The sequence below is a fragment of the Trachypithecus francoisi genome, unplaced genomic scaffold (genome assembly GCF_009764315.1).
Source record: "Trachypithecus francoisi isolate TF-2019V2 unplaced genomic scaffold, Tfra_2.0 Lachesis_group13, whole genome shotgun sequence".
In the NCBI taxonomy this organism is placed as follows: Eukaryota; Metazoa; Chordata; class Mammalia; order Primates; family Cercopithecidae; genus Trachypithecus; species Trachypithecus francoisi.
The window spans coordinates 52,063,303-52,080,051 of NW_022681458.1; the positions used below are offsets into that span (position 1 = coordinate 52,063,303).

Genomic DNA, 16,749 nt, shown 5'->3' on the forward strand with positions numbered 1-16,749 from the left:
TTTACTTCTACTTTGGATGACTCTGTTTTAAAAGGGAATGCACATAGAAGTATGATTATTAATATATAGCGGTTTCCTAAGTTGTTCAAGAAGACTCATATGAATAAGAACAAAATGACTATGTAGATGTATCTGGCAAGATTACATCAAACGGTGTTGAGAATAACTTTTGGTCAAGTCATCCAGGCATGTCATATGCACCTGACAACGCATAAAAGCAGACGTGGAAACTCTGACCCCCCAAATGGCTGCTTAAAACTCACAGGTGGGACAATTTGTGTTGGTTAAGCAATAATATTGGCAGTAGAGTATTATGTTTTCCACACTTCAAAATCTACCCAATTCTCAGCAAATGGAAACTCAAGCAGTCAAAGGGCGCATGAGAAACTTTTAATTTACCAAAGACTTTTTCCACACTAAAAAAGGCTTAAAGTAATACATCTTTAAATAGTGTTACCTATTGCATTTAAATGTGATTGAATTGTGTCTTATTTTAATTAGGTTCATTATGTATTATGTATTGAATATTTTCAGTAACAGAAGAATCTGAATATCAAAATGTTTTAATCATACTGATAGAGTACAGAATTTATGGATATTCAATATGGTTAAAGCACAACATTTTGTTTTGGTGTCTGCAAAAATTTAACATAGCTTATTAAGATAGCTGACTTCATTAAATATAAAATCACCACTTTTTATTGCCAATATTGTTGCATTGGCCATTCCTGACAATTTACATATATATGTAACCTCAAACTGCTAGGCTCAATCTTCCTGCTTCATCCTCTCAGAGTAGCTAGGACTACAGGCATGTACCACCAAGCCTGGCTAGGTTTTTTAAAAAAAAAATTTTATAGGGGGTTCTCGTTATGCTGCCCAGGCTCATCTTGAACTCCTAGTCTCAAGTGATCCTCCAGCCTCAGCCTTCCCAAGTGTTGGCATGACAACAGTGAGCTACTACATCTACCCCTGACAATTTATCTATATTTTCCTTTCCAGTTATGCAGGGCCACCAATTTCATTGTCAACTTTATTTGTTTTTACTCTAGCTAAATTTATTTCAATGACTATAAAATATCCATGCATATTTAATAATCACAAAAATAGCTTTTAAAGTTTAAATGAGGTTAACCTTAACAGGCTATTAATGCTAAACATTATTATTATAAAGAAATTTCTTGTTATTAAATGTAATGTAAATATATGTAATATAAAGAAACGATTCCCTGTTTGAGGATCCTGGAATAAAGAATGATTGTTCTACTGGGACCTGACAGTCATATCTATTGCTGTTCTCTGAATTTCTATAGTATATCAGTGTATATTAATTTTGCCAGCCCTTATCAAATGATATCCTGCCTTCACCCTTCCATGCATTAACTCAACAAATACTTTCTGAGCAACCATTAAGCCAAGCTTTCATCTGGACACTAGGATACCAAGGCAAATAAAGTAGGCTAAATCTTTGCCCTCTTTTAGAGCTTATACTCAAATGAAGGAGATGCAATGAACAAATATAAAACTATATAAGATAGTTATAAGTGATACTTAGAAAACTAAAAGGAGCCCTTCTTAGATAAATGAAACAAAAACCTCAACTTTGCTCTAATTAATACCAAATTTTAAACTGCTCTAAAATCGACATGCATTCCTAATGCTGAGTAAGGGTAAATAAAATAACAACATTTTAGGTTAAAAAGCTTTATGGTACCTTGGCCGAACGTAACAAAGCGCCTCTGGTTGACCTTGAAGTTAGCATTGCATAGTTGACATATAATAGAAACTCTGTTGTGCAGGGCAGCATGATGAAAAATAGTATAACCTGCTTCATCTGAAACATTGATTGTTGAGCTTGAGGTTTTACGGCTAAATGTATGGAAAACTGCAGACAACCCTCTTTCAACAGCGGACTTCATACCAAATGGAATACTCTAAAATTAACAAGGCCATCATCAGTTTATCAAAATGCACTTAAAGTTTGGTTTAAGGAAAAAAAGACATGAAATATATTAACAGAATCACATGAATGCTGCTAAAATTAAGTAGAATTTTCACAAGATCCACATGTGGAAAGTTTCTTACTGGATAATAATTAAAGTTGTTAGAGCCATAAGCAAATATTAAGAATTTTAAAAATATTTTGGGGAATTTTTCTTATTATTTTAATTTTTTTCTAAAATATTTTAAAAGCAAATGAAGATCACTGGGTTCCTTCTCTGATTTAAGAAAAACCTAATTTAGAAGTCTAGAAACTTGAAATATATAGCTATAGAAATACAGTTTGTCATCAAAAGGTAAAAATGTCACCCTCTTTAGACATTCTGACTAATATTTAAAAATTTAACTAACAAATTTTTGAGTTTTCAATTTGTGGACGTGAAAGCAAATAAATGGAAAGTAAATACCAATCTAACCTTTGAAGCTGGTGAGCTTCATTGCTCAGTTCCAGAAGCTGTACTTCAAGGCTTGTTGAAACAGATGCGGAGATTTGATTCAGGATGCTAGGTCTGTTCTTTAGGTTTTAGTTCAAGGATTGAAGCCTGGCTCTGCCATTTACTATATGATTTGTGAAAGATCCCTCTCTACACCTCAAGTTTCTCATTTTTATAACAGGAATGATAACAATAGAACTAGTCATACCTTAAAAGAGTTCATTGATTTATAACATTGCCTAACATAAAAAATAAGTAATCAGTAAGTATGAGCCATTGAGATTAATCACAATCCAGTGCATTAATAGGTACTCTGATAGAAATTTATAATCCAGAATTATATAGCCTTTCAGCTACTAAAATGTGGCATTTTATTTCATATTGAAGACTTTAACCTATTATTATCCCTAGGATAAACATCTGAGACACATACTTATCAATAATATATAACTTCATATACTAAATTATGTGGTAGTCATTGAAATACCTTGCATTTCATAGCTCTTTTGAAACCAAATTTTTTCTTAAATTGTTCGTGTAATTGAGCATCTGTCAGTGGAAGTCTTTTTGGTCTCAGATTGTTCATTATTTCATTTATGGCTCCCCACCACTGTGTCTTATATAGTTGCTGATAGAAAGTTTCAAGTTCAAAATACATCACATAGTAGCTATAAAAAATAAAGAAAAAAAGATGTTTCTCTAACTTTGAAGTGATTTGCTACTTCTCTTTCTATGCTGGCAAAACTTTTATTTTTCTGTAACAATTAAATACAAAATGGTAGTTTAAATTGTACTTAATTGTAAGTATATTAATAACATCAATATCAACTGTTATTAATCAAGTCTTTATATAAAAATACCTTCTTCATATTGTATTGACTCTGTCTTTCCCATGACAGTGATCTGGGGCAATGTCTAAAAGTTCCTGGAAGGCCTAACTCTGGCTGAAGTTCTAGGTCATCTAACTGTCTGCTTACCTACCTCTTATTCTTTTAAGCTAATTATGTCTATATTTGGCTCCTCAAGAGTTTACCTTAAATGTGATCTGGAATGATGCTTTGTGTAATGGCTCCTTGGCTTTTACTCACTGCAGCAGTGGACTAGAGAAACCCCCCTCCTACCAGGTCCCTGGAACATAGGTGGGGCTTGACACAGCCCTGATCCCTATCACTCTGGAATGGAAAATTGATAAAATGTTGAGTTACTCTGTTCTCTGGGTTTGCTTATCATCACAGGTGAGGGAAAACGGCCACCTTCCTACCCTTCCCCCCATGAGGTACCTTCCCCAAGCCCAGATTTCAGCAGTAAATACTTAAGCTGCTGACCTATTTCTGTCAATGGTAAGCCTCTTAATATTGCCTGGGTTTCTCCTCCAAATGCAACTATTTATTGCTGTAAATACAGTATTCTTTTTTCTTGAGACAAGGTCTTACTCTGTTACCAAGGCTGGAGAGCAGTGGCGCAATCACTGTTCGCTTAAGCCTCGACCTCTCAGGTTCAAGAGATCCTCCCACCTCAGCCTCCTGGGTAGGTGTGACAACAGGTATGTGCCGCCTAGCCTGGCTAACTTTTACATTTTTTGTAGAGATAGGGTCTTATGAATAGGCATGGTGACTTATGCCTGTAATCCCAGCACTTTGGGAGGCTGACGTGAGCAGATCACTTGAGGTCAGGAGTTCGATACCAGCCTGACCAACATGGCAAAACCTCTTCTCTACTAAAAATACAAAAACTAGCCAGGCGTGGTGGCGCATGCTTATAATCCTAGCTACTCAGGAGGCTGAGGCAGGGGAATCACTTGAACCTAGGAGGTATAGGTTGCAGTGAGCCAAGATTGCACCACTGCACTCCAGCCTGGGTGACAGAGCAAGACTCTGTCTCAAAAACAAACAAACAAACAAAAACAAAGATAGGGTCTTACTATGTTGCCCAGTCTGGTCTCGAACTCCTAGGCTCAAGCTATCCTCCCTTGTCAGTTACTATTCTCCAAAGTTCCAGACTTGGTCCTATCCTCTCAACTGCTTGCATGCCTTAAAAGCAAACAAATGAACCAACAAGCAAAACGTCCTTATTTGTTTTTAAATCTTTGCCTCTAATTAAAATGTTTCCTCTGAGCTCTAGTTCCCATATTTCCAAATTTCAGTGTCCAAGGTTTAAAAATCCAGGAACACAACATGTCGTCTATTTACGTTCTGCCACCAACCAACTGAATGTTAAATCGTAGAAACACTGTGCGACTCAGATGGAAAAGCGGTTGGCGCTCTGTGCAGTGTCCTCTGCCCCTCCTAGCTCTCCTGATGCTTTAATAATGTGGTAGAGCGAGAGGCTGAATACTGCTATTTCAGTGTGTTCTTGTTTTCAGTTCCTGACAAAAAACCTGCTAGAAAAGTATTGGGGTTTAGGGACGACTAAGGATTTCTTTGGTCCCAATTTTTTATTATGAACATTTTTCAACTGGGATTTGATCCTCATCTCTATCCCTGTTTAACCACTCTGGTAATTATAAGAACTAATTACAAACTCTAAGGATTATTACACCGACTATATCAAACACATGAAGTAATAACTATAACATTTAATACTTTGTTGAGTCCATATGTCATTCATGGTGCTTATTATTCTGGAATCGCCACTGTAAAGGTTTAAATTAACCTTTGCATTTTGTTGTTTTCTTTGTTCTCTACTAACTTTCAACAAACTGTAGCTAGCGTCAGTAATTAGTGAAAGCTCCTTACCTTTTCCCATGAAATTCCATGACTGGTATTGAGTAATATTCTTTATATCCTGAATCTTCTATGAATGTATTAGCAGCACAATCTCGTATTTTTTCTAAGTTTTTCTAAAATATGAGTATGTTACTAAAGACATATCCTTAGACACATCTAAACAATTATAAGAATTATTTGTATGAAATAGTATACATGTAAATGACAAATTTTAAAATACTATTCCAGAAGACCCGGATAGCAGCTGCATATATCTAGTCCTTACTTTGAGAATGAGGAAAAAATACTAAAGGACAGACATATAGTATACAGAAGGTAGAAAAGCAATAACAATTGAAATGTAGAATTTTTATACTAAATTCCAGGTGAAGAATTACTGTTCCAAAATTTTAAAGGATCTCTGTTCTAATCCTGATTCTTTGAGGAAAATGGAAGAATGTGTACTGAGTGTCCAGAGATTTCTACTGAACTCTTCGGTTATCTATTCTAGGACAAATATGGTCCATTAGAAGTCTGTAAATTCTGTGAGGATAATAGATGTACCTAGCTTATTTATAATTTTATCTCAGATATCCAACACAGTACCTTACATATATCTGCACTTAGTTCATTTATGTTAAAACAATGTATGAAAAAATTATTGAGTTGTGAGAATAATCATTTGGAGAGCTGTCTCGTGCCTGTACCAACAGAGGCTCTTTTTGGTTGGAGAACAGGATAAAAGAGTTGAGAAATGATAAACTGTCTAAGGAATCATTTAAACCTGAAAATCTTCCAAGGCATTCTCAATTGAAGGGGTGCTGATATCAAATTCAATTCCTCCATGAACATGAAAGTATTGATTCTCTTTGTAGTGAAAATTCTGGCATTTAAAATCTCTTCCATAAATAAATGGAGGCAATTCTCGCTCTGTCTTGACCTTGTCATCTCAAAAAATGAAAACAAATTTTTATTTAAAAAGTGAACAGCACATAAACAATCATATTTTAAGAGATCTAACTTCTCATTCATGTAAACAAAGTAGGAAAATTTCAGATGAAATTAAAATCTTGGCAATTATAGTGCATAAAATTATTTATGCTGTTAATGTATATAAATATTTTAACATTAAAATATATTTTTGGGCATGCATAGTGGCTTATGCCTATAATCCCAGCATTTTGAGAGGCTGAGAAAGGCGGATCGCTTGAGCCTAGGAGTTCAAGACCAGTCTGGACAACATGGTGAAACCCTGTCTCTACTAAAAATACAAAAACTAGCTGGATGTGGTGGCGCACACATGTAATCCCAGCTACTTGGGAGGCTGAGGCAGGAGGATCGCTTGAGCCCAGGAGGTAAAACCTGCAGTGAGCTGAGATCATGCCACTCCACTCCAGCCTGGGTGACAGAGTGACACCCTGTCTCAAATATATATATTACAGTGCCAATACTGCCCTCAGTCAATTACCATATATATATATATTATATATATCTCAAATATATACATATATGTATATATAAAATATATTCATATATATGTATGTATATATAAAGTATATTTACATTTTGAGCACTTTCTGTAGTTTCATTGTACAGACATTTCAAAAGTATGCTCAAAACATTGTTCTAGTTCTCGATTTATCGTGAGCTCAAGATTAATATCTTACTCCCAATTATAAGAAAGGACCAGAAACTCTGTGCCTAAGAGAATCTTTGGTTAAATATACAAAAACTTATCTCAGCTAGTTTAGGTAAAAGGAGACATTATAAAGACATAGATGGGTATATCTCACATACAGAAATAACCATCCTGTATTTCTGGAAGGTAATGAAACTACACAAATAACTTATTTTTTAAAATAATTTTCTCTCCTGGGTGTGGTGGCTCATGCCTGATATCCCAGCACTTTGGGAGGCCGAAACAGGCAGATCACCTGAGGTCAGGAGTCTGAGACCAGCTTGACCAACATAGTAAAACCTTGTCTCTACTAAAAACAGAAAATTAGCTGGGCATGGTGGCAGGTGGCTGTAATCCCAGCTATTTGGGAGGCTGAGACAGGAGAATGCTTGAACCTGGGAGGTGGAGGTTGCAGTGAGCCAAGATTATGAAACTGCACTCCAGCCTGTGCGACAGAGCAAGACTCTGCCTCAAAAAAATTTCTTTTCTCAAATTCCAGCAAAGGCTAGGTTTTTTCAATATTTTGACTGGTTAGTAGAATACGATTTCATCAACATAAGGGACATAACGTATTTTGGGAAATACAAAAGGTCAAGAAAAGTACAAGCAATAATATACACTATACACTCTGATCTCAGCACCTAGAATTAACTATTAACATTAGTCCTATTTGCTTCCCATAGTTTAAGTAATAAGATATTGCAGATATAGCTAACATTCTCTTTAAGCAAGTCCCTCTCAGTTCTATACATGCTCCCCACCACCCAAGAGCCATGCATTGTCATGATTCCATTTCTAATAGTTCACAGATATTGATATCTTCAGCACCTGAATTCTCATGATACAAACTTTCACTAAAGAATTTGCAAAATTTCTGCTGAAAAGTTGCCATCTGAATAGAAAGCCCATTATAATAAGCCTACATGCTTGGAAAGCAATGAAAATGTATAAATTGTGTGCTAATCAGTGTAGAATGAAGAGTTTATACTGAAGTCCCATCAAATTCCATTAATTATGGCCTGTTTCAGCTCTCTATTCTCTTACATTGCTCTATTTGTTTATTAAAGTGCCAATACTACCCTCATTTAATTACTGTAGTTTTAATATTTTTCAATCTATTTTTCAGAAATGAAAGATCATTAACAACCCCTTGCTGCTCTATATTAATTTTAGAGTAAGTGTGTAAACTTCAGTGAAAAATATGATCAGGATTTTGAATAGAAGTACACTGAATTTATAGAGTAATTTGAATGAGATATGATACATTCACAGTGTTTTCCCATCATGGATATGGCATATTTCCCTATTCATACAGAACTTATTTTATTTTAATTTATTTTAAATATTTCAGAAGTCCTTATAATTGGTATAAATATATACAAAGTACTATGTACAATGCTGAGTGTTTTTAATTACATTAGAGACATTAAATTTTGTTTGTTTTCTCTTTCTAACAGGTTATAGCTAGGTTACTGCCTGCACCCATATACTAGAAACAAAATTGCATTTAAACATATATTTAATATATACCTATATTTTATATTTGATTTTTGGTGATACTCTTACCTGAAAAAGGCTGAAGCAGACTACCTAAATATGGAACTTTCATTTTCTTCTTTAAACTCAATAGAAATGGAATCAGAAAACATATTAACTTTAGGTATCCTATCCCTCTTCTGATATCTTTTTTCTTCTCAAAGTGTTTTTGAATAATCTTTTTCTGAAGATATAATCTTTGCTGTAGTCTCTGGTAGGTACAAATATCAAGATAATCCTGATTATATTTTATAGCATTAGTAAGCCAATAGCCTGTTTCAAATATAAAGACATTTTCATACTGTTGAACTTGTGTGGTACTGAATGTTAACTTTAGCATAATATTTTCAGCATATTTCATAAATACAGCTGTTTCTTCAGGGCTATTGGGATCATATGTTGGATCTTCATTCACGTCTTCATCATAGATTTCATTAAAGTCTGGATCCTTTGTAATATCAGTCAAACCTTCATGATAAAAAAGGAAAATTTTAGATAGTGAAAATTACATATTTGGCTTCTGGATAAATATGGAAGATTGAAAACAGGATTTTATCGTGAAATCCTACTAACATGACAGTAAAGGAAAAATTAGATGCTGTAAACCAAATATAAAATTCTAAGCACCCCCCACAACGGACTGAACAGACCCGTTTTGGCCAAGGGGACCCCAGAGAAACCTTAAGAACTAAGTTCTTGGCCATGATGGGATCAGAGGTCAAACATGCCTCATTATACCCCTTTCCTTTTGTGGTTTAGACACAACAACTGACCAGCATTAATATTAAAATACAGATCATAAGACTGACAGAATGGACCCTTTGTGGCAATAAGATACCAAACTATAAACAAAACCTAGGGCCATGCCAGGCAAGAGTGAAGTCACAAACCCCTCTACTTAAAGAATAAACTATGTTCTAACAGTCACAAAGTTTTTCTTTTTTCTCTAACAGTTAAACAAACATTGTCCTCAAGATAAGCAATTTTAAAATAATTACGGCCCATTCACCAACAGATGCTGAATAACTGACCTTCCTGTTCCCCATGCCATAACTAGAGCTTTGATTGGACAAGAGACTGACTTCAGTAACTTTCTCCTCATAAGACTACTGACCATGATGTGGTTCTGGACTGTTGACAGAGGCTGTACACATGAATGCCTTCAAGTCCCTGCTTCACCTTCTGACATATAATAAGGGCCTAATTGTAATGCATTTATATGTTAAGTCTCCACCCCAAAGTGAACATGGATCATCTGTAATGTGCATGTTTGTTCAATATACATGTTAGAACCCACTTCATGCATGTTCATAGCTCTTCCTATAACTTGTTACATATGTATACCTGAATATGTATACTTGGCCAAACAGTTCAGCTTAAATTCCTGTCTTGCTCCTCTCTTCCTCGAAGTGCCTGTCAGAATGGCCAGCTTGAAGACTGTAACTCTTTATAAGAAATATATAGATTCATTGCAATCTATATCAAAATAGCAGTCACTGTTCTTCACAGAAATAGAAAAAATAATCCTAAACTATATATGAAACCATGAAAGATCCAGAATAGCCAGTCATCCTGAGCAAAAAGAACAAAACTGGAGGAATCACATTACCTGACTTCAAAGTATATTGCAGAATGATAGTCACCAAAACTGCATCATACTGGCATAAAAATAGATGCATAGGCCAAAGGAGGTCAGAGAACTCAGAAACAAATGCAAACTTATACAATGAACTCATTTTCAACAAAGGTGCCAAGAACATATGCTGAGGAAAGAACAGTCTCTTCAATAAATGGCACTGAGAAAACTGGATATTCATACATGGAAGAATAAAACTAGACCCGTCTCTCACCATATACAAATATCAAATAAAAATGGATTAAATACTTAAATCTAAGACCTCAAACTATGAAACTACTAAAAAAAATCGGGTAAACTTCTCAGGATATCAGTCTGGACAAAGATTTCTTGAGTAATACCTCACAATCACATTTTGCAACCCAAGCAAAAATGGACAAATGGGATCACATCAACTTAAAAAGCTTCTACATAGCAAAGGAAACAATCAACAAACTGAAGAGACAACCCACAGAATGGGAGAAAATATTTGCAAACTATCTATCTGACAAGGGCTTAATAACCAGACTATATAAGGAGGTCAAACAATTCTATTGGAAAAAAATCTAATCTGATTAAAAAAATAGGCAAAAGATCTGAATAGACATTTCTCAAAAGGAGACATACACATGGCAAACAGGCATATGAAAAGGTGTTCAACATCTCTGATCATCAGAGAAATGCAAATCAAAACTATAAGATATCATCTTACCCCAGTTAAAACGGCCTTTATCCAAAAGACAGGCAAAAATGAATGCTTGCTGGATGTGGAGAAAAGGGAACCCTAGTACACTGTTGGAGGTAATGTAAACTAGTACAGCCACTAGGGAGAACAGTTTGGAGGTTTCTCGAAAAACTAAAAATATAGCTACCGTATGGTACAGCAATCCCACTGCTGGGTATAAACCCAAAAGAAAGGAAATCGGAATATCAAAGGGTATCTGCACTCCCACGTTTGTTGCAGCACTGTTCATAATAACCAAGATTTGGAAGCAACCTAAGTGTCCATCAACAGATGAACGGATAAAGAAAAAGTGGTACATATACACAAAGGAATACTATTCAGCCATGAGATTCTGTCATCTGCAACAACTTTGATGAAACTGGAGGACATTATGTTAAGTGAAATAAGCCATGCACAGAAAGACAAACTTTGCAAGTTCTCACTTATTTGTGGGAGCTAAAAATTAAAACAATTGACCTCATGGAAATAGAGATGGTTACCAGAAGCTGGGAAAGGTGGCAGGGAATGGTGGGGCAGGAGGGGAGTGGGGATAATTAATGGATACAAAAATATAGTTAGATAGAATGAATAAGATCTAGTATTTGACAACACAACAAGGTGACTATAGACAACAATTTATTATACATTTAAAAACACTAAAAGAGTATAATTGGATTGTCTGTAACACAAAGAAAGGATAAATATTTGAGGTGAAGGACACTCCATTTACCCTGATGTGATTATTAGGCTTTGTATGCCTGTGTGAAAATATCTCATAAATATATATACCTACTATGTACCCACAAAAATTTTAAATAAAATAATTCAGAAAAAGAAATAGTCTCCATTCTAAATTTATAAATCTCATGATTCTTTAGTTTACAATGCCAATAAAATTGTGTAAGATGAAAGCAGACAGATGAGTAGGTTACTAAGGAGAGTGAAGAGAGATACAACATAAGTCCCAGCTTTGATCAAGGAAAATATAGAACAACAAGAAAACGTGATTTTTCTTCAACCAGGGTATCGGCTTCTCACTTGGGCCAAAAACATAGTTTGTTTTTTCAGGCTAGTATATACATTGCTTTTTTTTTTTTTTTTTTTTTTTTTTTTGCCAATGAGAAGCTAGACATACATAATAAACAAAGAACCTGCCAGCTAAGTAATCATCATTTAATAAGAATTAAAACTTGATTTTACTCTATCAAAAAATGATGAATTTCCCGTGCTACATTTTCTTGCCATTTACAAAGAAATTGAGGACTTTCTTCTTGTCAAATAGTCTTTTTAAAATAGTTATATTGTCCGGGCGCCGTGGCTCACGCCTGTAATCCCAGCACTTTGGGAGGCCGAGATGGGCAGATCACGAGGTCAAGAGATGGAGACCATCCTGGCTAACGCGGTGAAACCACGTCTCTACTAAAAATACAAAAAAAATTAGCTGGGCGTGGTGACGGGCGCCTGTAGTCCCAGCTACTCGGGAGGCTGAGGCAGAAGAATGGCGTGAACCCGGGAAGCGGAGCTTGCAGTGAGTGGAGATCGCGTCACTGCACTCCAGCCTGGGCGACAGAGCGAGACTCCGTCTAAAAAAAAAAAGTTATATCTACAATGTTACCCTTAATTTAGGCTTGAGAAAACTGCTTGGAGTCATAAGACATGAGTGTAGAAAATGTGGCATTTGTTTGCAATATATATGCTCTAAAGTGTAAATGATACGTCAATGTGTCCCCTCCTTTTTCCTTTTTTCTTTCTCAAATCTTTTTTTAAAAAAGGCCAGAATACTCTTGGGTTTTTAAAATGGCCACTATAAATCATCTCTTTTCTGCAAAATAGTTAGATAAATTATAAAGAAATGAGAGGGATTCTGGCAGTTTAAAGAAGTCTAAAAAGCCAGAGGGATTGTTGATAGCACTAAAACCTCATGGCTTGGGGTGGCTGGGAGCCAACAAAAACCACAAGAAGCCTTAGAAATTGAAAGCATTATGTGGAGGCTGTGAAGGACAGGCCATGGTGTAAAAATTTTTTTAAAACAAAAGGTGTAGTGAGACCCCTAATCACCTTCCCCAGATAGCACAGTCCTCCTCCTCTTCCTCACTAAAAGGGTACAAAGCACAGCTGAGGGTTGGGAGGAGCAGCTGTGCTGAAAACTAGTTAAATGAGAGTCTGAGTGCTGAACTGAGATATCCACAGTTCAGCACTTCGCCTCCTTTGGCCCCAGACTCACAGCCCTCCCTCCAAGCAGGAGACTGGAGGAAACAGACCTGCAGATATAACATCTGGGGGACAGGCTTCCCATTGGAATGTCAGGGGTTCCTCCTCATCACTCTGCAGTGAGGTCTACCAGTGTTCCTGCCTCACTCTTAAATGAAAACAAGCAGCAAGGGTTGCCAGGCAGGTGAGGAGAGCCTCTCAGATGAAAGAGACACTGGAATTACAGGACCGGGGCAGGGAGGGGTGCTAAAGGAAAGTGAAGTAGGCTTAAAGCAATGAGTTCTGACAAAAGAAGGATGAAGTTATCAAGAAAGACATCTCTAAGGAAAAAATGGAACTTCATATCCCATTTTTTATCAAGAAGAGTTCAGCAATTCCCTCCGAAAGACTGGCACTGAATTAGTAATAAGTACATGTAAAATTTAGCTACTTGAAAAAAAAAAAAAAAATGATTGTTCATATCATGAAAAATAATGTTCCCTGATTCAAAGACCAGAAGCAAAAAAAAGAAAAATAAAGTTATTAAAGAAAGGAAATGTTCCAGCCGGGACAACATAGTGACATAGTAAGACCTACAAAAAATAAAAAACAAAAAAATTAGCTGAGCATGGTGGCACATTCCTGTAGTCCCAGTTACTCAGGAGGCTGAGGCGGGAAGATCACTTGAGCCCGGGAGTCTGAGACTGCAATGAGCTGAGCTCATACCACTGCACTCAAGCCTGGGTGACAGAGTAAGAGCTTGTCCCTTAAAAAAAAATAAAAATTAAAAAACAAAATGCACATTATGTAAATAAGCTGGAAGAAATATGTACAAAGTCATAGGAAAGTAAATAATGAAAAAGAATTTAATAAAAAATTGGATAAAATGAAATTTGGAGGATGAGGGGAATGAGGGGAAAAAAAGTTTCCACAGCTTTAACCTCTTTTTTTTTTTTTTTTTTTGGAGACAGGGTCTCTGTCACCCAGGCTGGAGTGTAGTGGTATGATCTTGGCTCACTGCAGCAGCCTCAACCTCCTGGGCTCAAGTGATCTTCCCACCTCAGCCTCCCAATCATCTGGGACTACAGGCATGCACCACTATGCCCGGCTAATTTTTGTATATTTTGTAGAGACGGGGTTTTACCACGTTGGCCAGCCTGGTCTCGAACTCCTAAGCTCAAGCGAACCACCTACCTCAGACTCCTGAAGTGTTGGAATTGCAGGTGTCAGCCACTGTGCCAGACGAATTCCCTTATATTCTATTATTACCCATTTAATTTCTACATGTATTGAAAGTTTACTATATGTCATGCACTGTATAAGGTGCTGAGAATTTAAAATCAAACCAAAAAAGACACAATTTTCTGTGCTCTCAAGAAGGAGCTTAATGTCTAATAAGGAAGAAAGAAATTAAGCCAATAATTTCAATTCAAAATACAAAGTATTTTTCTGTGCACAGGTAAGAGTCCAAATAGAGGAGGCAGTGTCTGAATCAAGTCTCAAAAAATGAGTAGCAATAACCATAGGAAGAATGTGGACGAGTGGTGTGGGGTGAGCAGGAAGAAGGCATTCCAGATAGAGGACAGGGAATGAACAGAGGAAAAAACAACCCAACTCACATTACTCACTTGTGATATTAAATAAGTTCCCATTTTTTCTCAATATTTCTATTAAAAGTTCCCTTCTGCTATTTTGCTATCATGAGATGTTTTCTTCTTTCCTTCCATCCTCCTAGCCTTCTGGAAAGAGTCCAAGAATTTATGAATTAGATGAAGGAATCCACCCTAACTAAAATACCTGCTGAGAAAACTGGGTAACATGACCAGATTTTTGGTGTTCACTATTCTCTACTATTGCTACTGTTTTTAAAGAATGATGTTGCTGGTGGTTTGCACAGTGCAAAGCTAAGTGAGAGGTAAAGGTTAACTTGGCCAAGACTGATTCCCAGCAGTCTGCCCTCCCAAAAAGAGTTGGCTTTCTGCACAACTCCTTGGAAATCCGCTGTGGCACAGTGTTTAAGGTAATCACATGGTCAGCTGCAAGGTGTGAACAGTTTTCCAGTCATGCCAAGAGAGGAGCTGTTGTTTTCCCAAACGTGAATAGTGAAGTAACAACTTACACTGCTGCTAGCTTGACACTGTGTACCTGCAATTACAAAGCTTGGACACCAGCTCTCTGATCATGCCAGTGGAGAGGTGGTACACTCCCTCAATCTCCAACACTAAGCTTAGAAGAAAAGGCTGCAGCCAAGTTTCCATGAGTCACACTGTGTATTAGACATCTTTTGTTCCCTACCTCACATCCTTTCAGACCACATTTTTAAACTGTAGTTTTTGCTCCACACAGACTTGACCTGACTGTACCTCGCTTCAAGTGCACCACAGGATTATTTTTGCCCTGAAGCTTCTCTGCCACTGCTGTTAAGACTCCTGATGGAACCCATCCAGCCATTCTGGTGTAGGAACAAATCTGAAAGCATGAGCGAGTTAACCCTCCATTCAAACTTTGGCTAATGAAAGACAGTAGCCAGTGGATATACTCTTCCCTCATCTATCCTGTCTTAATCATTTAGAGCTACTATAAGAAAATAGCACAGACTGGGCAGCTTATAAAGAATAGAAAATTATTTCTCACAGCTGTAAGGGCTGGGATATCCAAGATCAAGTTAGATGTGGTGTCTGATGAGGACCCATTCCCTAGTTCATGGATGGTACCTTCTTGCTGTATCTGTACAGGGTGGAAGGGACAGGGCAGCTCTCTGGGGCCTCTTTTATAAGGGCATTAATTCCATTCATGAGGGTCTGCCCTCATGAACTAATCAACCTCCAATGGTCCCATGTCCTAATGCCATTAGTGATTAGGTTTCAACATTTGAATTTCAGGGAGACATAAACATTCAGACCATAGCACATCCCTTAGGCTGGCAATTCTGCAGTGTATTCTATATGACTCCTCAGAATGTCCCAACGGAATAAATCCCAATTGCCCAAATGGTGAAAAAGCTCAACAGCACATTCTTGGGTTGATGCTCCCTCCTTTTCTATTCACTTTTCCTGTCCCTCACTCCTGTTCCTTGGAATCATTTCTCAAAAACTAACTTGACTCATGTCCTTGTTTCTGATGCAATTTGGAGGATAACCTAGGCTAAAACATCTTGCTCTTGTATCCTTTCCTCTGACCTGATGCTTCTTTAATCATGTAGCATAAAAGCCCAAGGCTTCAGGTCCCTTTCTTAGAGTCTGACTATTGGCTCTGTAGGATTTCACAGTGGTACTCCAGGTGTGGTGCATGATGGGGAAACCTGTGCCTATTCCTGCTACTGCCACCATGAGTTTCCCCCTATAAACTACTTCAGTAGGTCTAGTATGTATGCTGGTAGTCATTTACCATTGCTTGCACCACACATTGTTGAAGTTTGTAAAGCAGACACCCAGTGTGCAGAGGAGGGAGAAACAAATATTTCTCCTAGGTGTAATGTTCATCTTGTTTTTTTTCCTAAGAGATGGGGGTCTCACTATGTTTCCCAGGCTGCAGAGTAGTGGTTATTCACAGGTGCAAACATAGTACACTATAGCCTCGAATTTCTGGCCTCAAGTAATTTTCCTGCCTCAGCCTCCTGAGTAGCTGGGAATAAAGACAGATTCCACCATGCATGGCTGTGATGCTCATCTTTGATTGTCCAGGAGCCAACAGCATTAAGCACTTTATTGTAAACACACCCAGCACTATCCCCAGGCACAGGATAGTAGACTGACTGAATATGTTAAGGTTTCCAACCTAAATTATAAACAATTTTAAAAAGGTTTGAGGCAGAGAGCAGTGAGAATGCTGTTGCAGTGGAAAAGGGTGTTCTGTACTACAGTGTT

The 16,749-nt window shown here is 37.0% G+C and overlaps 1 protein-coding gene across 1 annotated transcript in view; it reads right to left on the reverse strand.

The window, feature by feature from the left end:
* Positions 1-16,749, reverse strand: part of ANKAR (ankyrin and armadillo repeat containing) — a 72,825-nt gene that overhangs the window by 48,357 nt on the left and 7,719 nt on the right. Inside the window, exons 3-7 of the mRNA XM_033230883.1 lie at positions 8,385-8,822; positions 5,925-6,088; positions 5,171-5,274; positions 2,923-3,103; positions 1,715-1,934 (exon numbers count right to left, since the gene is read on the reverse strand). Of these exons, the coding sequence (XP_033086774.1) occupies positions 1,715-1,934; positions 2,923-3,103; positions 5,171-5,274; positions 5,925-6,088; positions 8,385-8,822 (1,107 nt within the window). The remainder of the gene's footprint in view (positions 1-1,714; positions 1,935-2,922; positions 3,104-5,170; positions 5,275-5,924; positions 6,089-8,384; positions 8,823-16,749) is intronic.